This window comes from Hypanus sabinus, chromosome 5 (genome assembly GCF_030144855.1).
Source record: "Hypanus sabinus isolate sHypSab1 chromosome 5, sHypSab1.hap1, whole genome shotgun sequence".
Taxonomy (NCBI): Eukaryota; Metazoa; Chordata; class Chondrichthyes; order Myliobatiformes; family Dasyatidae; genus Hypanus; species Hypanus sabinus.
In genome coordinates this window covers 142788066-142809166 of record NC_082710.1, presented here as the reverse complement: position 1 = coordinate 142809166, position 21101 = coordinate 142788066, and the positions used below count along the sequence as shown (strand labels likewise).

The 21101-nt window shown below is 39.7% G+C and overlaps 1 protein-coding gene across 11 annotated transcripts in view; it reads right to left on the bottom strand.

The window, feature by feature from the left end:
* Positions 1–21101, bottom strand: part of mbnl2 (muscleblind-like splicing regulator 2) — a 133860-nt gene that overhangs the window by 24505 nt on the left and 88254 nt on the right. For 9 of the 11 annotated variants that reach the window (XM_059970472.1, XM_059970463.1, XM_059970466.1 and 6 more), the window contains 4 exons: positions 18846–19010; positions 15742–15945; positions 10311–10574; positions 534–587 (listed from right to left, as the gene is read on the bottom strand). In XM_059970472.1, the coding sequence (XP_059826455.1) occupies positions 534–587; positions 10311–10574; positions 15742–15945; positions 18846–19010 (687 nt within the window). The remainder of the gene's footprint in view (positions 1–533; positions 588–10310; positions 10575–15741; positions 15946–18845; positions 19011–21101) is intronic. The other 2 variants (XM_059970474.1, XM_059970473.1) reach the window with 1 other exon arrangement.

The window sequence follows — 21101 nt, the reverse complement described above, 5'->3', positions numbered from 1 at the left end:
AACACTTCTGTCTGAACACAAGCTTTCTTGTAAAGGCACAGCACGGCTTTTAACAAAAGCAAAATGGTGCAGCATTATTTTATACTGTAATATTTGGAAGTGCTACATAATAATAAACTACATTATTTTAAAGCCTAAGTTACCCTCAACCTAAAACATACATTTGATGAAAATACTGAAATTTGGAAATGAATTAACAAGCAATTTCAAAAAGCAGACTGATACATGACCCTCACATTAAATAGCATCAATACACAAATTAAATATTAACTTAAGTTATAATACATAATAGCAAAGGCTATTTGCTGCTACCCTTGAAATGCAAAGAGCAAAGATCTGACGTTCAAAAATATAACCTTACATTTAGCACAGTCCTGCTTATGATCAGTACACTAAGTTAGTATGAACAATACTGTATATTCTTCCAACATCTAGAAGCACTTTATAATAAAATTAAAATAAAATCTACGTTATCATACTAGTTTACTATGGCTACAGTGCATGCAAAGCAAGAAGGTGAAAGGTCAAAGTACCAGGTCAAAGGTTGCCTCGAGGGGTCGTTTCACAGATTTGGCAGCCGACTGAGTCTTAAATAGCAGGCAGCGAGCATATGATGGCAATGGACCAATGGGATTCAAGCGTATTAACATACAGGTAAACAGCAAGCAGAAGTGCATCATGGCAGCAGCAGTACATTGCAGGTAGGTGAGGAGAAAAAAAAACAAAAAACAAAACCCTGAATGCAGTATACAACATACATAACACATAGCATGCATAAAATGAGTTGTCAAAGGTTGCAGTTACAAATACTGAATTAGTACTGTACAGCAAAATAAGCATTTACTGTACCTTTGTTAAAAGCATAAAGGGAGCAAAACACAAATATCTTTTAACTATTACTAATATCAACATGTGCAAAAGGTGTGCAATAATCATGTTTATAATTTAGTTATTGCATCGTTCAGGCTCTAACAAAATACCAAACAACACACAGATGGCTAGATTCTGCATTGCTCATTTAACTGCATCTTTAAGATTAATCTTAAAATCCTTAAGAGAATCTTAATCTTTAAGAGACAGTTAACCATCAAAAGACCATTTCCCCTCCTCAAAAATTACCATCCCAATAAAGAATTTTTGGAATCTAACCACTTTTTAATTAGAGTTTTATTTAAAAGGACAACTGCATTTTTCATTTTCCTTTAAATCTTGATTATATGTTTAACCTCTTGGACATACCCATCAGAAAGATCACTGAGATACGATGTGTCACCTGATTCAATGTGGCCAGATTCGCAGTAACAGACTTGACCAGATTTACGTGTAATTTAGTAAAATTTCCAAGAGGGTACAATGGTTTCTGAAGTAGAGAAATTTGTGAGCATGGTGACTGACTGTCAAGAAACAGCTTGTCCAGATACCAACAGAAGGGGAAAGTGCGGTGGATGGGTAAAAGCTGGGGTAGCATTACATTTGAGTTAGATTTCTGAGAAAATGCGTATTTGTGGTAGAAAGGGTACACAATCATGCTCAGGTTAGAAGCTGATTCATCAGTGGATGGGTCAAGAATGGGGACAAGAGATATAAAATTGTTGACGAGTTACAAAGGAAAAGTTATTCAGAGTAGCTGTGACCTGAAATACGCCAAGGATGTTCTAAATACCGAGGAGGGTGGAAATAGAATCAATCAGTATATTTGAAGGAAATTGGATGTTAAGAGGGAAAATAAGCGAAGGAATGATAATGGGGAATGGGGGTGACAGTTGGGTATACACTGAGTAACCCGAATGGATCTCACTGTGCTGTTATGATTCCACAAGAGTCCAATCAAACTCAACAATCCAAGGGCTGAGCTTCACTGTCATCATATGATGTGATCACAGTACCAATTTGTTGTGGCAATTACTTACAGAGAAAGCTATTTCCATATTAATCCAAGTAGTTGGATTGGAAAAAGAGAGCCTTGAGTAGTGTGTGGCCAAGTGAACTGTAGCAGAAGGCCAGTCAATAAATTATCCTCAATTGTTTCTGATGTTTAAACATTTTCCAAGGCAGATGGACATCTGTTCTGCCAAAATCTTTGCTGTGCACACAACAAATAACACTGCCTTTGGAAAAAGTGGCAAGTAGCTCTCACTTTACAAAATTTAAGGCCACAATCTTACTCTACACTTGGGGAACAAAACAATAGGGCTTTTCACACCAAGCAAAGTCACTAACGTTGCAAATGAATTCAGACAAGCCAGACATGAACTGGACATAAGAAGCTGTTGCTTTGTTTGGAAACTGGACTTAATTTAAGTTTCTCAGAAGAGATTCCACAAGATGCAGAGTAACGCAAAGAGATGCTTGGAGTTCAACCCTCATTTTGTTGTACAATGAACTGAATCCTCAACCATAAGTGCTGGTAAATGGGATTAGGGTGCTTGATGGTCAGCACAGGTATGATGGGCCAAAGGGCCTGACTCTGTGTTGTTTGGCTCTATAATGTACTTCTACAAACATTGGTCAGGCCTCTCATCTGGCCTCCACCAAATGGGCAGTGTTAACCTTTTGCTCAGCAGGCGAGCAAATTCAATAGAAGCATTTTAGGAAGTTTTCAGTGTGAGGCAGCACCTTTGGTCTGCAAGTTTCACGGGCAAGAGAAGAAGTCCAGAGTGTCAGTGGAAGCACTGAGATATTAGACATTTGACATACAAAATAAATGGGAAATGGAGACTGCATCTACTCAGCTGGAAAACTTAACCGATACATGTAGGGAGCCAGACAACATAGAGCAACATAGCACAGGAATAAGCATTCAGCACAATTAGTCCATGCTGCTGCTTATCCACCATTCAAGCCTCTTCCCATCCCACTTTCCCCAACATACATTTCCTTTCTTCTTCACTTGTCCATCTTTAGTTCTGTTTTTACTTCACCTCAATTGTTTCATATAATACCACTGAATAAACCTCTACCTATGTTCATTGTTGGATTTAGGTGTAGCTACATTATACTTAAGACCTCTAGTTCAGGGTCTCTCCACAAGCTGAAAAGTTTTCTCTGGATCTGTCCTATTGAAACTTCAGAATTCTAGCCTCTCCTCTCAAGTACAACAGCAGAGTGAGGAGGACTAGGCTGGCAGTTTCTGCAGTGATGGTGTAGTCCCCAGTTGGGAGGAGATGTAGATGCTCAAAGCACTATGCCCTTCCAATACTAATGCTCAAAGCATTCCACTGCCTTTGAAACATTGTAGAGAGAATGGACAGTTCATTCCTCTTTTGCAACTTGTGGGATTACACATTGAGGTTTCATTTGTAGGGCAGTTTGACAGAAACAGGATTTAATGCTGGACAATATGTGGGCATCCATTTGCCTTAAAAAAAAATTGATCATTGCCCATCATATTCTAGATCAGGATGGGACACCTAAACCATTCCAGTTGGGAATGATGAAGAAAGAGACAAGGGTGGGGAAATCTCAGTGAAACCTGAATATTGAAAGGCCTAGATAGAGTGGATGTTGAGAGGACATTTTCCTATAGTGGAGGAGTGCAAGACCAGAGGGCACATCCTCACAGAATACAAGGACATCTCTTTAGAACAGAGGTGAAGAGTATTTTCTTTAGCCAGAGGGTGATAAATCCATGGAATTCATTGCTACAGATGGCTGTGGAGGCCAGGTCAAAGGGTATTTAAAATGGAAATTGATTGGTTTCTGATTAGTAAAGGTGTCAAAGGGAGAAAGCAGCAGAGTTCCAGCCACAATGGAATGACAGTGAAGACAATGGGTTGAATTGGCTAATTCTGCTTCTCTATCTAATGGAATACATCATATGTTTAAGCAGAATTGCTTGCTTCCCTGACTGTACGAAACTGACAAGATATACAACTGGGGGCTGGTCTTTCATTACCAGCTCTCAACCTGAACCTAAACTGAAAATTACCCTTAATGAGTGATCTTTGAGATTCGAAGACTACAAATACAGCATAGCTAGACAAGTACTAAACTTCTTTCTAAATGGAGAGGAAAGGCTTGCTCACTACAGAAAAACATTCCCAAAACAAGTCCTTTCAAATTGAGCTTCCTGAGGCACTTTATCAAATAGCTTTTAAAAATCCTCCAGTCACACATTGCATTTTCTTTATAAATATATTCAATCCCCTAAAAGAACACTATTAGGTTTGCGGTACATAACTCACCTTTTACTTGAGGTTGTGTCTTTTATCAACGTACTGCATTAATTGCATATTAATTTTATATCATCATCTCTGGAAACTTATGAACAATTAACCGAATGGATTACTCTCCCTATTTCCCCCTACCTTTCAATACACTTTAGCACAACTCCCATATTCGAGATGACTCACACTGCACCAGAGCAAAGAAACTGGCCCTTTGACCCATCCGTGCCAAACTGTTATATTCCACAGTCTCATCGACCTGTGCCTGGACCACATCCTTCCTATTGTGTACTAATCCGAACTTCTATTAAATACTACAGTCAGACCTACAGCCACTTCTGCTGGCAGCTCATTCCACATTCACATCACCCTCTGAGTGAAGAATTTCCTTCAGCTTCACCTTAAATATTTCACCTTTTACCCTTAACTTATGACCTCTCATCCTGGTCACTCTCAACCTCAGGGGAAAAAGCCTGCATGCATTTAACCTATCTACACCCTTCATAATTTAGTATATTTCTATCAAATCTCCACTCATTTTCCTAAACTTTAGAGAATAGAAGCCCTATCATATTCAACTTTTTCCCTATAACTCAGGTCCTCAAGTCCTGGCAACATGCTTGTAAATTCTCTCTGAGCTCTTTCAATCTTAATGATACCTTTCCTGTAGGTAGGTTACCAGAATTGCATACAACACTCCAAATGCAACTTCACCAGCATCTAATACAACTTCAACTTAACATCCCAACTCATGTACGCAATATTTTGATTTATGAATGCCAATATGCCAAAAGCTCTCTTTATGACCCTGTCTACTTTTGATGGGACCTTCAAGGATTTATGATCAGTGTTCCAAGATCTCTTCGTTTTATCACACTCCTCAAAGCCTGACAATTCATTGCATGTGTCCTACCCTGGTTTGCCCTCCCAAAGTGCAATTCCTCACACTTGTCTGCAATTAAATTCCATCTGCAATATCTCCACTCATTTTTCCAGATGCTCCAAATACTCATACAGTATATCCTGTCCTTCTGAATGTTTTCCATTAATTTACCCGGTACTGACCTCAGGCTTACTAGCCTATAATTTCCCAATGTGTTCTTAGAGCCTTTCTTGAACAACAAAACATTAGATATCCTCCAGTCCTCTGGCACCTCACACTTTAAATACCTCAGCCAAGGCTCCGACATTTTCTCCACTAACACCCCATTAAGATCTGAGGGAACATCTTGTCAGGCCCTGGGGACTATCCACCAATAATTTGCTTCAAGACAACAAGCACCTTCTCTTCTGTAATCTGGATACTGCCCATGACCTCACTACTGTTTGCCTCAGTTCTATAGGCTCTGTATCTCTCCATTAAGTACAGATGCAAACAAAATAATCCATTTATGGTCTCCCTCATCTTTTTCAGCTCCATGCATTGATGACCACACTGATCTTCAAGTGGACCAATGTTGTCCCTTGCTACCCTTTTGTTCTTAATATATCTCTAGCCATTTGGATTCTCCTTCACCTTGTCTGCCAGAGCAACCTCATGACTTCTTTCAGCCCTCCTGATTTCCCTCTTAGTGTTCCCTTGCATTTCTTATACTCCTAAATTGCTTCAATTGTTCCTTACTGTCTATACTTGTTATGCACCCCCACTTTCTTAAACAGGGTATTAATAACTCTTGAAAACCATTCGCTCAATCTGTTAGCCTTACCTTTTATTCTAACAGGAACATGCACACTCTGCAGTCTCAATATTTTTCTCTTAAAGGCCTCCCACTTACTAAGCATCCCTTTGCCTGGGGAAAAAAAGTCTCAATCCACACTTCCTAGATCCTGATACAATCAAAATCAGCTATTCTCCAATCCAGAATTTCATCCTGAGGACCAGTCCAATTATTTTCCACAATTAACTTGAAACTAATGGAATTAAAATCACTAGATCCGAAGTATTCCCCTACACACACTTCTGTCACCTACCCTGTCTCCATTCTCTAATAGGACAGTGCAATATTGCACTCTCTCCAGTTAGGACCTCCATATATTGATTAAGGAAACTTTCCTGAACACATTTGACCAACCTTATTCCAACCAGTCTTTATACAGTATGGCCGTCCCAGTCAATATGTGGAAAATTAAAATCACCTACTATTACAAACTTATTTTCTTATAAATGTCTGCTTTCTCTCTACAACTTTTCTCCACTAAGACCCGTTGATGATTGGGAGATCCATAATGTTATCCCATTAATGTGGTCATTCCTTTTTTTCACCTCAGTTCCACCTATATAGCTTCAGTCTGTATTATAAAATTAGAATCTTCATCTACTTGTACAAGACTTAGAGATGAGCATATTGAAACGTACAATATTCTAAGGTTGGTTGTCAAGGATGAATTGGAACTGGTTTATTATTGTCACAGGTGTCAAGATACAGTGAAAAGCTAATCCTGTGTACTATTTATGCAGATCAGCTCATTATAACTGATGCACTGAGGTAGAGCAAGGTAAAACAGTAACAGAATACAGAATAAGGGAACAGTTTCAGAGAAAGTGCAGCGCATGTAATCAATAAGGCGCAAGATCATAACGAATTAGACTGTGAGATCAAGGGTCCACTTTATCATACTAGGGGACCATTCAACAGTCTTATAACAGTGGGCTAGAAGCTGTCCTTGAGCCTGGTGGTATGTGCTTTCAGCTTTTTGTATCTTCTACACAATGAAGAGGAGAGAACAGAGAATACCCAGAGTGGGTAGGATCTTTGATTATGCCCACTGCTTTACTGAGGCAGTGAGAAGTGTGGACAGTGTCCAAGGAGGGAAGGCAAATTTCTGTGCTGCGTGACCCACTCTAAAGTAGGTGTCTAGGTTCAAGGGTCATTGATTAAATTGGTCTACTATTCAATCCTCAATAATACCATAATGGATATTTAGAAGGTCCCTCATTCTAGAGTCTTCCAATCAGTCATTAAGGTCTGGATTTGGGTAAATGGGGAGGGACCATTCACAGGATGGAGTGCCCAGTGTTGATGCAAATATTTTTCAGTAATTGGAGAACTTAAAGACATTAAATGAAAATTTTGCTTATCTATCAACATGCCCTACACCCATCAAGAAAAGAACATGTTTCACTTTCTAATGTCTTTGTCTCTTTCCACTATAACAGGCTGAGTTAACAAAGCAGATTTAGAACATTGGAAGGAGTAAGCCGTTTAGCTCCTCCTGACTGCTGCTTCAGTAAGTTCATGGTTCATGGTTGGATATTTTAACTCTGTGCAATTATCATTAAGTATTTATGGGGGGGGTGGAATTGAGAATTCAACACGAATTTTAACATTTAAAATAAAGGCATTTCTGATCATTGCATTTCATAATAACCAAATATGTTTCCCTTATACCGTGCCTCATTATCCAAGATTCAACAGCCAGAAGTAGCCACTAACCTAATTATTTTTCCTCAGAATCTTTAAATGTCTTTGAGATCTCCTCTTTTTCCTAAACTCTAGTGAATACAGATCAGTCTGACTTCAACTCCTCTAAAGCAGCAGATCAACCCCTTCGTCCTGGGAATCAACACTCTGAACCTGCAGCACACCATCTCCAAGATGTTTCATCTTTTCTCAGGTGTGGGGACTTTAACCCCTCCATGCACAGTCTGAGTGCACAGTCAAAATAATAATATTTTCCCTAAGTCAGTGAGTGACTGAACACTCAGAGGAAAAGTTGTTTGGCTAGGTAAAACAAACCAGCAGAACGGCACAAGTCGGAGGTCTTTATGTAGGAAAAAGGAATCATTTTAGTCCTGCTAATCAGCAAGGTCACACTGGCATTTTCATGTATGTTCATAATTTGATTTCTGTGGAACATTATCAATTTAGGCTACAGTGTGTGAAAGATACAAAAGAACAATCAGTTCTCCACAGAATTGGCACTCCTATACCCTTGGTGACAACAGAAATGGAATATTACAATTATAGTAACTATTGTCCTAGTAATCTTCTGCCAATTCACATTTTAAGCATAGAATAATTAAAACCTGAGGACTTTTATCGAGTATTGTCGTCAAATTTTAGTACATTTGAATACTATTTGTTAACCCCTAAAATCAGATGCAATGATCTTGTCATCAGTAAATTGAAGCAATACACTATTCTGAATTTATAAGGAAGATGAATTAAGTTAATTAAATGTAGTTAGAATCAGTAAACTGTACAGGTAGTTCACAACTTGCATGGCATTTAAAAAAGTGAGATACATACTTTTTCTGAAGAAAAAGCAAAATATTTGGGTCTAATAGTGACAAACAAAGGTTTGGGGATTGAGGGAACCAGCCAATTATAATAAGGTTTCATAATTCAAACAAATATGGCTTATCTGCCTTCATAAAAAAATACAGCAATGCCTTCCTCTTTTACTAAGACTTTTTAAAGAATCAAAATCATATACTTCAGTACTCAACATCGACTGACTTTCCTCAGTATGTATCTAAAGTTTATAAATGCATCAACATAGTGGTTTAATGGATACAGAGCTTGTAAGAATTCTAACCACTGCCATTCAGATAAACAGTGAGGATGGTACCATTTTTATAATGTCTCAAGAGATAGGTGTCAGTTCCAGCTGGTACACAGATTTTAAGATTGAGTACCAGAGGAATCTATGAGTTGTTTTGTCATTCAAGAAGCTGAATCTTGCAGCATTGCATCAAAATTCATTGCTTATTCACATCCTGATCACATTATTGTCTAACATATCTTGTAATGTTAAATGCCTGCATGACTGACAGAGGATAAACTCTGCTGCCATCGCTGTAGAGAAAACAAAAATAATTGGATAAATTGCAAAACAGACAATGGGCAGAAAGTGCAACTTCAAACCTGAAACAAAGCAGAAAAGAGGACCTTTAGGCATTGTGTAAAAAAACATTTTCCTTCATCACTCTTAAATTATAGTGGGACTAGAAATTAATCTTTCAAGAATGGTTTATCATTTCAACTACCAACCACATAGTTAGTGTTACAAATCTGCATGAGAATCTAACTTCATGATGATATAATAAAATTATGGATAATACTGACTCATCAAAACCCAAAATATTTGGGAGCAGCCTGACTGAAATCATTATTACTGCTTCAAAGTTGGTTAATCTGCTACATAATTCACTTAAAACATTGCAAATCACTAATAATTTAACAGTACCCAACTGGTTCCACACTTAGAATATAATTCTCTTTCCAATCAATAGTGTCCTTTCTGATTCAAAAAATTAATTACCTCTTAGTTTTCATCCTTGCACTAAGTTTTAAATATGTATATCTCTGTTGATTGTGCTGATAAAGGGGAATTTTCAGGTGAAATAAATCTCTGTTCCCCACATCTTAAACTGTTGAAAGTCCTGTTTCCCACTTCACCCCAGCTGCCTACCCTATCCTACTTTTCATTTCAGCCATGCATCAATTTTTTAAATCTTATCATTGTTCCCAAACCCTCCATGGTCTAACTCTGGCCTCTTGCTCATCCTTAAGTGAATCTTAACAGTGGTTTCTGTGCCTTTGGTTATCAACCATTGTATTCTGGGATTTGTACCATGATGTTCTGTGCTAATTTCTCTCCTCCTCCAAGAATCCTCAAAACCTCTGTGACCCTGATCATGTCAACCTGTGAAGCACTCTAGAATATTCTTTTTGCTTCCATAATGGTTGCATATAAATGTCAGTGGCAGTAAAATGCTAAAGTGAACTCATTATCCTTAACATTTCATTTAAAAAAAATTTAGAGATAAAGCACAGTAACAGGCATTTCCAGCCCAATGAGCCCAGATATACCTACGTCACCAATAAATCTACTAACTCGTATGTCTTCGGAATGTGGGAAGAAACTGCAGCACCTGGAGGAAACCCATGCAGTCACGGGGAGAACATATAAATTCCTTACATACAGCGGCAGAACTGAATCCGAGTTGTTGGCATTGAAAAGCGCTATGCTAACTGCTATGCTACTGTCATTGACAGAGACAAGAATTCTCCAAGAACAAATATATCAGATACAGCACCACAGTGTGGTGCATCTTAAAGAAAGTGCTATGTTGATTAGTGTTTGAGCGGTGCGATAGCTTGGATTAATTGCGGCGTTTTATCTGAAGAAACGACCTACCATTGCAGTTGCGGCTGCAGCAGCTGCCTGTGCTACTGCCACAGCCTGGTTGGCCTGGTGTTGAGCTGCCTTTATTTTGGCCTGTAAATGTGCAGGGGGGTGGAAATATTTGCACTTCTCTCTTGAGCATCGACCTTTGATATAATCCATGCAGACAGTAACGGTGTTGTCATTGGTGTCCACCATTGTGCTGTCTGCAGGGTGAGCAAAGCGGCAGTCAGTCTCACCCCGAGTGCAGTTCCCTCGCTGAAATTCCCTGCACACCTGCCAGAGAAGAAAGAAGTTGCACTGTGCTTAGACTGATGAAGTTGTTTAACACTTCAGAACTTAGAAACTATATATGATGTAGAACCAAAGGTAAACACAAAAATAAAATCAGGTTGATCGGGTGGTTAGGAAGATGTATGATGTGATGGCCTTCATTAGTTAGGGAATTGAGTTCAGGAGCAGTGATGTAATGTTCCAGCTCCATAAAGCCCTGGTTAGACCACACTTGGGTGTGTTGTGTTTAGTTCTGGTTGCCACATTATAGGACGGATGTGGAAGCTTTAGAGAAGGTGCAGGAGATTTGCCAGTGCGTTGCTTGGATTAGACTGCCTGTCTTGCGAGGATAGATTGAGAGAGCTAGGGCTTTTCTCTTTGGAATGAAGGACGATGAGAGGAGACTTGACAAAGGTGTATGATAAGAGGCATAGTAAGGGTGGACAGCCAGTGATTTTTCTCCCCCAGGGTTACAATGACTGACATGAAAGAGCATGATTTTAAGGAGATTAGAAGGAAATATAGGGAAATACCAGAGGAAGTTTTTCTAAATATTGAGTGGTGAATCCATGGAATGCACTGCCAGGAGTGGTGGTAGAGATAGCTACATTAGGGACATTTGGGACTCCTAGATAGACACATGAATAAAAAAAAAGTGGAGGGCTATGTGGGAGAGAAGGGTTAAATTGATCTTGGACTAAGGTAAAAGGTCAGCAAAACCTTTTGGGCTGAAGGTCCTGCACTGCGGTGCATTTTTCTATTCATTGCTACAGGTTGCTGAAATATGTAAGTAGAACTAAAATTTTTATGTTTTGGAATATTCTGACTTTGTGTGAATATTATGCACCTCTGTTTGAAACAGCTGAAGGAAATCCATGAGAACCTTTTATTAAGGTGAATTAGAAGGTTCATTTGTTCAGGAATCATAATTACTTTTTAAGACAATAATTCAGAGCAACTATACAAGATATACTTAGCTCTGCAGGATCAATACATTATTTATTCTGTTTTGATCCTAATAATCTAATTGTAACCTGATTAAAATTTAAATATATTTTGTGTTCTCAAATACGAAGACATAAAATCAGAAACATGATTAGCATATGCATGGTAAAAATATGCAAAATAGTAAAACCCTTATGTGACCAAAAGGTATAAAAACTGTTTGCTAATTTAAGTGCGTTTTTTGTTCATCCAATCTTGAAGAGTGACATCAATTCACATTTGACTGAATGATTCTTAATCATCTGTTAGGTCACTAAGTGCATCACATAGTATATTATTGAGTAACAAATACCAGGCTGGTTTTGGATATGAACTTATCAGATCCCTAGATTGATGATTTCAACTGGGATCAGATTTGACTAGATACATCACTCCTGGAAACATAATTTATTATGAGCCAGAGTTTGCTCTCTTGACCTCAATGACTTAACTTCTGTTGGCAAATGGACCCTTGCATTTGAAGAGGGCAACATTTAGATCTGACAACAGCAAGCTCAATACACTGAAACTACAAGATGCGGATGTGCTTCATTCAACCCACACGTGTGCTTGATCATTTCAATTTCTGACATTTTCTCTTTCGGTTCCCTAAACAAGTTTCATAATAACGCTAACATAAGGAAATCTGCAGATGCTGGAAATTATAATAATACTGAAACAATATCTTACTTATTCCTGGTCACCTGTTGGGACTCTGATTCTAAATTAACTACTGCATGCCCAGTTGCGATGTTGTGGATATGAAACTACATCTAGTTCTCCTTCTACAAATGCTGCCTGATCTGCTGTTTCCAATATTTTAAGTTATTCTCCCAGTCTTTCTACTTCTGCTGCACTGCTCCGAATGACGAGATGCTCTGCACACATGCTTCTGAAATGTCTTCTTTTTTCCTGAATCGTGGCTTTCCCCTCAATGGGTATGGTTAGAGCCCTTAACTCTGTCTCATTCTACTTCTCATAATTGAGCTGTCAACTCCTCCTCCTGGATGTGGCAGGAACAGAGTTCCACTCCTCACCATCCACCCCAGTCACCTCCACAGTTGGTTCCTTGCAGCTTCTGTCAGCTCCAACATGACACATTGCCCTCCCCTCTCAGCATTTCCCTTTGTCACTCGTTGGTCTGCATCAACCATTCCCCGTCTGATGGCACTTACTCATGCATCTACACAAGGTGCAGCATCTATCGTTTCATTTCCCCCACTCCTACAATTCAGAGAGTTGGACAATTCTTCCAGGTGATTCCCTTGCACTTCTCATCTCAGGGAGAACACTTAGTACTCACAACGCGGTCTCTTCTACACCAGGAAAAAGAAATGCAGAATGGGTGACTGCTTTGTGGAGCACCATGTTCAGTTCTGCAGGAGAGACCCCAACTCCTGGTTATCTGCCATTGGAACCTCCCCTTCTAACCCCATTCTCACCTACCTGTGTGTGACCTCCTGCACTGCTACAAGGGCCAACACCTGATCTTCCCAGGGGGAAATGATGCAAATAAAAACCAACGATTAATATTAAATTTTCCATCTTTAGATAACTCATTATTTCTTTCTGTCAGCATCCGAACTAGCCACTTCTACTTGTTACTTTGGGTCAGTTTTCAATTTTTTTTATATAATCTAGCCTGCTGGGTAAATATAGTCTTCATACTAGTAACACATTACCACAGACCATATAACCATGTAACAATTACAGCACGGAAACAGGCCATCTCGGCCCTTCTAGTCTGTGCCAAACGCTTAATCTCACCGAGTCCCACCTACCTGTACTCAGCCCATAACTCTCCAATCCTTTCATGTCCATATACCTATCCAATTTTTTTTTTAAATGACAAAATCGAACCTGCCTCTACCACTTCTACTGGAAGCTCGTTCCACACAGCTACCACTCTCTGAGTAAAGAAATTCCCCCTCGTGTTACGCTTAAATTTTTGCTCCCTAACTCTCAACTCATGTCCTCTTGTTTGAATCTCCCCTACTCTCAATGGAAAAAGCCTTTCCACATCAACTCTATCTATCCCCCTCATAATTTAAATACCTCTATCAAGTCCCCCCTCAACCTTCTACGTTCCAAAGAATAAAGAAGCTTAATCTGATTCTAACTGCTACACTAACTCTTCTGATCTCACCCTACCAGGAAAATTTCCTTCCCTTCACCATCTTCTCTGCTACCAAAAACTAACATGTTTGCCAGGTCTGCAGACCCAAATTATTCACCATTTCCCTTTTCACAGATGCTGCCTGGCCTGCTGACTCTTTCCAGTAGCTTTCTGTTTGCTGACCATTCTGCTGAATGCTCCACCATTTTGTTATTTCCACAACCACTCTGAAACATGTTTAATTCAGCTCTTCACATTTTTATTTCTCTCGTACTTATCAGAAATAAGACCTATTTTGTATACACCTTTTAATTCCAGAGTGAAATGTCATTTTTATATTCTATCTATGCTGTTTGTTCCTCTCTGAGACAGCTAGGATAAGACCATAAGTAGCTTTTGTGTTTCCACTTATCACTGCCCACAGCTGTTTCCACCTTCACTCTCCCTCCCCACTAACTGGCTACACCAGCCCTTTTCTTTCCTTGTTTGCTCCTACCTTTTACCTACCAGCCTGTCTCCTGCCCCATCTCTCCACTTCCTGGCTCCATTAGGTCTGTCATCCTTCAGCATTCCTTGCTCCACCAAACACCTTCTGGCCTGTCTCACCTCTCCAACTCTCCTTTTATTCTGCCTATCTTCCTTCTTCACTCTCAGACCCGATCCAATGCAGGGTGTTGACCCAAAACATCAGCCTTTCTCCCCCTGCAGGAGCTGCTCTGCCCCCCCCGAGTTCCCCCAGTAGTTTGCTTTTTGCTCCAGATTCCAACTTCTGCAAGTCTCCTGTACCACCTTAAGATATACTGTAGGTGCAAATCATGAAGTCACTCAAAATTCTTCTGTCAATCAGCATGATCTTTAATCATTCCCTTGGCCACTGTCCCACACAGTCCCTAATACTCCCACATTCTCTGAGCATCCAAAATTCTCATCCTTGCATACACCCAGCAAATGGTATCCATAGCACTCAGGAGGTAAAGAAATTCAAAGATTACAACATAAAGTTCTACTCAACACAGTTGCAAGTGGCCGACACTTAACACTGAGATTACACCTTAATTCCAGACATCTCTAGTCAAAGGAGCCTCTTGAAAACTATGCCGTTAATCCTTTCCCGTCATAATGAAATTAATTTTTATTTCTCAGTTTCCAGTGTGCATTGGCCAATCTTAATCTTTCCTCAGCAAATGACCCATATTATGGCACTTCCCCATGCAGTTGAAGATGTAACACCTGTCCTTTCACCTCCTTCCTTCTCATTAAATAGATCAATGAAGAAACTGAATAGATCGTCTATGTAGCAGCAGCTCACTAATAGTTCTGAACTATTAAATTTTCTCCATTATAATTCTCCTATTACAATCATATAAACTTTAAAGAGATTATTTTCTCAGCCACTGCCTTCTGCATAAACAAAAGCAATTCTTCCAAGTGCAGGGATGAATGTCTCTCTGGAATGAAATGAAGGGTAAGAGAAAGATCAACTCTGGTTCTGATGTTACATTTGTCCTCAGTGGCCACTTTATTAGCTACACCTGTACATCTGCTCGTTTATGCAATTATCTAATCAGCCAATCCTGTGGCAGCAGCTCTCTGCATAAAAACATGGTCAAGAGGTTCAGTAATTGTTCACACCAAACAGCAGAACGAGGAAGAAATGTGATCTTGGTGACTTTGACTGTGGAATGATTGTTGGTGCCAGATGGGGTGGTTTGAGTATTGCAGTAACTGCTGATCTCATGGGATTTTCATGCATAACAGTCTATAGAGTTAACAGAGAATGGTGTGAAAAAATGAGCGGCAGTTCTGGGGGTGACAACACCTTATTCATGAGAGAGGTCAGAGAGAATGGCCAGACTGGTTCAAGCTGACAGGAAGATGACAGTAACTCAAATAACCATGTGTTGCCAGAGTGGTGTACAGAAGAGCATCTCTGATCACACAACAACTCAGACCTTGAAGTGGATTGGCTACAGAAGGAAAAGACCACACCTGGTCCTACTCCAGTACCTAATGAAGTAGCCACTGAGTCTACAGTTTGCATGCTGAGTTTCATTGATACTATTACATTACCTCTAATCGGTCTGTTCTCATGTGCTTCTGCACATTTCCTGTTCCTGCAACTGAAATAGGTGGACTTCCAGGGACAAGGACAGGAGGGTTGGAGAGAATTTCTGTTGGAACTAAACCCACATTGGGAGGTATGGGTGCCAGGAAAGGGCTAAAACTAAAAGCATGATTATTTACTCCTGTGCCAGGGTTCATTGGAAACGTGGCCTGTGAAGAAAAAACAAACAAGTTCATCAAATCAGTATTACAAAAAAAAAATTTTCTTGCATAAACCAAAGCAGGACTTGAATTATTTCCAGGAAAACATATTATTAGTATTGCTATCAAAAAAACCTCCCAAAGTTTACAAAAGCTCATCAAAGCATATGAACGATAGTGCTATTATTTTAACATAAAACTAATTGAACCTGAGAGCAAGCACGATTAAGTTCAATAATTAATATATCAGTCCAGGCATTGGAATGGAGGTTGGAGGCCTGATATTTGAGAGTATAAGAGTCTGGGGGCCACTGACTGGAAGCCCAGAGGCAGCCTGTCCTGGAGTTGGAGGCCTGACTGTGTTTGTGGGGAGGGACTTGTTTCCCTGCTGTTGTTTTGTTCTGTTGTTGTTATTGTTGCTTGTGATGTTCTGCAGAACACCGCAGACACAAAATGACGATATCAGAATATGTAGTGACATTTGCGGGCTGCCAGCACGTCCTTGGGCATCTTGGTTGTTAATGCAAATAACACATTTCACTGTATGTTTCGATGTACATGTAATGAATAAATCTGAATCAGGACATCCCAGCCATCTGAGATTTCCAAGGGCCAATAATAGAACTGGAGATTGGTGCTGCTGGGAGGAGGAGTAATCTACAGGCCAATACACTCAGGGACTTGAGCTATATTACTACTTTTTAGCATTTTTTTTGTAACTGTATGTTTTTCTGCTATCATAATTATATATGCTATAAGTGCTGTGTGCTGACTGTAACTGTTGGTTCTGAGTTTTGCACCTTGGCCCCAGAGGAACAGAGTTCCATCTAGCTGTATTCATGCATATGGTTGAATGACAATTAAACCTGAACTTGAAAAATGTGAGGACATTTCAGTCATTTGAAACAAACAAGTGAACTTTCTTCTTTATCAAATAATGTAACTTCCCCAAACAAGCAGGGCTAAGTTAGAGAATAGCTCGCCAACTATTGCACTTGCTAAACTTGAAAAAGCATGAACCGAATAATACATTGCTAAGATTCTTATACTGCACATATATAAAATATGATTAGATATTTGAAACCTGAATGATTAAAGTAGATATTTTGAAACTGTACTGCAGAAAATTGCATGAAAATATTCATCCAAATTTTAATCCATTGGGTATTTATGTTTCTTGAAGAAATGTTATTTAAAGAAGTCAATACTATTCAGAAAATGTCTTTCAAGTTAATGAAATGTAATAATGGCTGGCTGGTACAACATATAATAATGATGTCAAGAAACAGCCTCTCAGAATTTTTGATGAAAAATACTACAGGGCATAGATTTAATGTGAGAGGGGCAAAGTTTAAAGGAGATGTTTTTATTCCACAGGGACAGTAGTAAAAACAGATACAATAGTAGTATTTATGTGTCTTTCAGACAGGCATGTTAACATGGAGGGAATGAAGAGTTATGGATCAGGTGTGGGCAAAAGAGATGATGTTTGACATTGTGTTTGTCATAGACATGGTGGACTGAAAGGCTGTACTATACTATGCTTTATGTAAGTCAACAATATTGTCACAGGCATACATATACAAAGTATAAATGACATGAAAATCAGCCTTTTTGAAGCAACAAAAGATGTGGGATAGTGGAATTTTTTGGGGGGTGAAGAATCCTCTTTATTTCTCCCAGGCATTCTGACTGTGGGTTGAGTTACTGCTTCTGGACCTCCTTTAATACAACACTAATCACAAGGTATGTGAAGTAATATACACGGACCGCTGGAGGAGGAACTCAGCAGGGCAGGCAGCATCTATGGAAAAGAGTAACCAGTTGACCAGAGTCCGGTGGTACGAAACATCAACGGTTTACTCTTTTCCATAGATGCTGCCTGGCCTGCTGGGTTCCTCCAGCATTTTGTGTGTATTACTTTGATTTCCAGCATGTGAAGATTTTCTCTTGTTTGTGATGAGGTGTGTGGATACGGCTTAGGGCCAATTCTCTTTACAGATTTACCCACTACCAATTTTCCCTTGGGTGACTTCTCCCAACAATGCATTCACAACCGGAAGGAACTGGCTAACCAAATGATGCCAACTGGACTCACTGCAAGGATGTGGAAACCATAGGAATAATGCAGAGGAGATTTACAAAGATGTTGCCTGGATTGGGGAGCATGCCTTATGATAGGCATCCATTAGTCTCGTGAGACCTTGGAAGGTTTCCAGGGCGCAGGTCTGGGCAGGGTTGTATGGGAGACTGGCAGTTGCCCAAGCTGCAAGCCTTCCCCTCTCCACACCACCAACGTTGTCTAAGGGAAGGGCACTAGCTTAGCTGCCGGTGTCGTTGCAGAGGAATGTGCCTTGCTCAAGGACACAACACACTGCTTCAGCTGAGGCTCGAACCAGTGACCTTCAGATTACTAGTCTGATGCCTTATCCACTAGGCTATACGCCAACACGAAACAAGTTGAATGAACTCAGCCTTTTCTCTTTAGAGTGGCAGAGGATGAGAGGTGACCTGATAGAGGTGTACAAGATGATGAGAGGTATTAATCATGTGGATAGTCAGAGACTTTTTCCCAGGGCTGAAATGGCTGGGAGTAGGTACAGAGGAGATGTCAGGGCTAAGTTTTTTTTTTACGCAGAGAGTGGTGAGTGCATGGAATGGGCTGCTGGCAACGGTGGTAGAGGCGGATACAATAGGGTCTTTTAAGAGACTTTTGTTTAGGTACAGGGAGTTTAGAAAAATAGAGGGCTATGGGTAACCCTAGTAATTTCTAAGGTAGGGACATGTTCGGCACAACTTTGTGGGCCGCAGGGCCTTGACTGTGCTGTAGGTCTTCTATGTTTCTAATTAGGTTCTCCACCATAGGATCCTCTTAACTCTCAAAGTTTATGTTTTAGACAGATACTCACGACTGGCTGTATCTGTGCACCTGGCATCATAAACTGCATCTGCTGTGCCAGCATTGCTGCAGTTGTTTTCTGTTGGATGAGATTGTTACGTCCATTAATTTCTAACTGCGTTTTTAAATGCATTGGTGGATGAAGGTACTTGCAGTTCTCTCTTGTGCACCTGCCCTGTGGGATGCAAAGAAGAACAGTTCAGACATTTTTAAACAGACAAAATGCTTATTCATAAATCCCACAAAGTGAGTGCAACAGTTCATTTAGTAATAACATGACAAACAAAAAAAATCCTGAACAGTTGGACAGACATTCATTGTGCTTCCTTTTATTCTTTATAAAAATTAAACAAACCAGACATTATGGAAAACAAGCCAATATCCTAAAGCACAATAAAAATGTATCCCAAAATACTTTTTTTCTCCATCTTGACATGGACTGGTTGAGCCAAAAGGCAAGTATCTGGGTTGTATTGCTTTATGTCATTGATCAAATCTATCAGTCATTTTCTATTGCAAAAAAAACCTTTAACTGTACAACTTCACTGGTGAGGTTACTCTGCAAATATTTGCTCAAATGATTCCTGAGGACAGAAATTAGCCACTAGCTCTGCTGTAGTTCTGTCTTATTGGTCCTTGATATACAATCAGTGGCCACTTTATTTGGTACCTCTGCTACTGCAGCCCATATACTTTAAGGTTCGACGTGCGTGGTTATTTGATTTACTGTTGCCTTTCTGTCAGCTTGAACCAGCCCGGTCATTCTCCTGAACTCCCTCATTATCAAGGTGTTTCTGCCCACAGAACTGCAGCTCAATGGATGTTTTTGGTTTTGCATACCATTCTCTGTAAGCTCTAGAGAACGTTGTGTGTGAAAATCTCAGGAGATAAGCAGATGCCATTTCTTCCCTGTTCTGATGTTTGAACAACAACTGAACCTCTTGACCATGTCTGTGTGCTTTTATGCATTGAGTTGCTGACACATGGCTGGCTGATCCGATATTAGCATTAATGAGCAGGCATACAGATGTACCTAAAAAAGCGGCCACTGAGTTTATTTTTCCATAGGAAATACCAGAAGCTTCTTAAAATAAAAAAATAGACATCTCCATTGAAAATGAACATTGCTTAAATACATTATAGCCCTTAATTTCATGCATTCACTTCACAAATTCATTGATACTGCTGAACAGTAAGAAGGTTGGTGGTTTCAGTTCCCACTGCAGAGTCTTAAAACCTCAGCTGAGACTCCACCGCAATATTGTGATGGCACCTTCTAAATAGCAGCAGTACCTTTTGTTCTACTTATACTTTCAACTGAATTAATAAGATCCCATGGCACTACTTCGAATTGGAACTAGAAAGATATCTCCAGTATTAGAAACATTTATTTTTCAATGAATATTGCAAAATAATCAATTATCTGTCAAACTCTAGAGTTCCATTAATGGGAGCTGGTTTCACAGACACTGGTCAGTTGTTTCACACATTGTAACAATGACACTTTTAAAAAGTCTTCACTGGTTGCAAAGTATATGCAAACATTTTGAAAGTCAAGAGGTGCACTGTGCCTTTTGATGCATCTTTCCTTCGATATCAAGACATCTTCAATTCAAAAGAAGAGAAGGGGAATTAGGCAAGGTATCGGGGAACAAGGGGGTTAAAATTTAGATGGAGTACCTACTGTTAAGTATCCAGCTAACCTGAAATATTGCATCTCAGCATGAGGAAAATAATAATTTCTTGTGTTTACAGAAATATAGAAAATCTACAGCACAATACAGGCCTTTCAGCCCGCAACGCTGTGCTGAACATGCACTTACTTTAGAAATTACCTAGAGTTACCCATAGCCCTCTATTTTTCTAAGTTCCATGTACCTATCCAGGAATTTCTTAAAAGATCCTATCGTATCTGCCTCCACCACTGTCGCTGGCAGCCTATTCTACGCACTCACCACTCTCTGCATAAAAAACTCACCCGTGACATCTCCTCTGTACCTACTTCCAAGCACCTTAAAACTGTGCCCTCTCGTGTTGGCCATTTCAGCCTTGGGATAAAGCCTCTGATTATCCCACGATCAATGTCTCTCATCATCTTATACACCTCTATCAGGCTACCTCTCATCCTCCACCACTCCAAGGGGAAAAGATCGAGTTCACTCAACCTATTCTCATAAGGCATGCTCCTTAATTCAGCAACATCCCTGTAAATCTCCTCTGCACTCTTTCTATGGTTTCCATATCTTTTCTGTAGTGAGGTGACCAG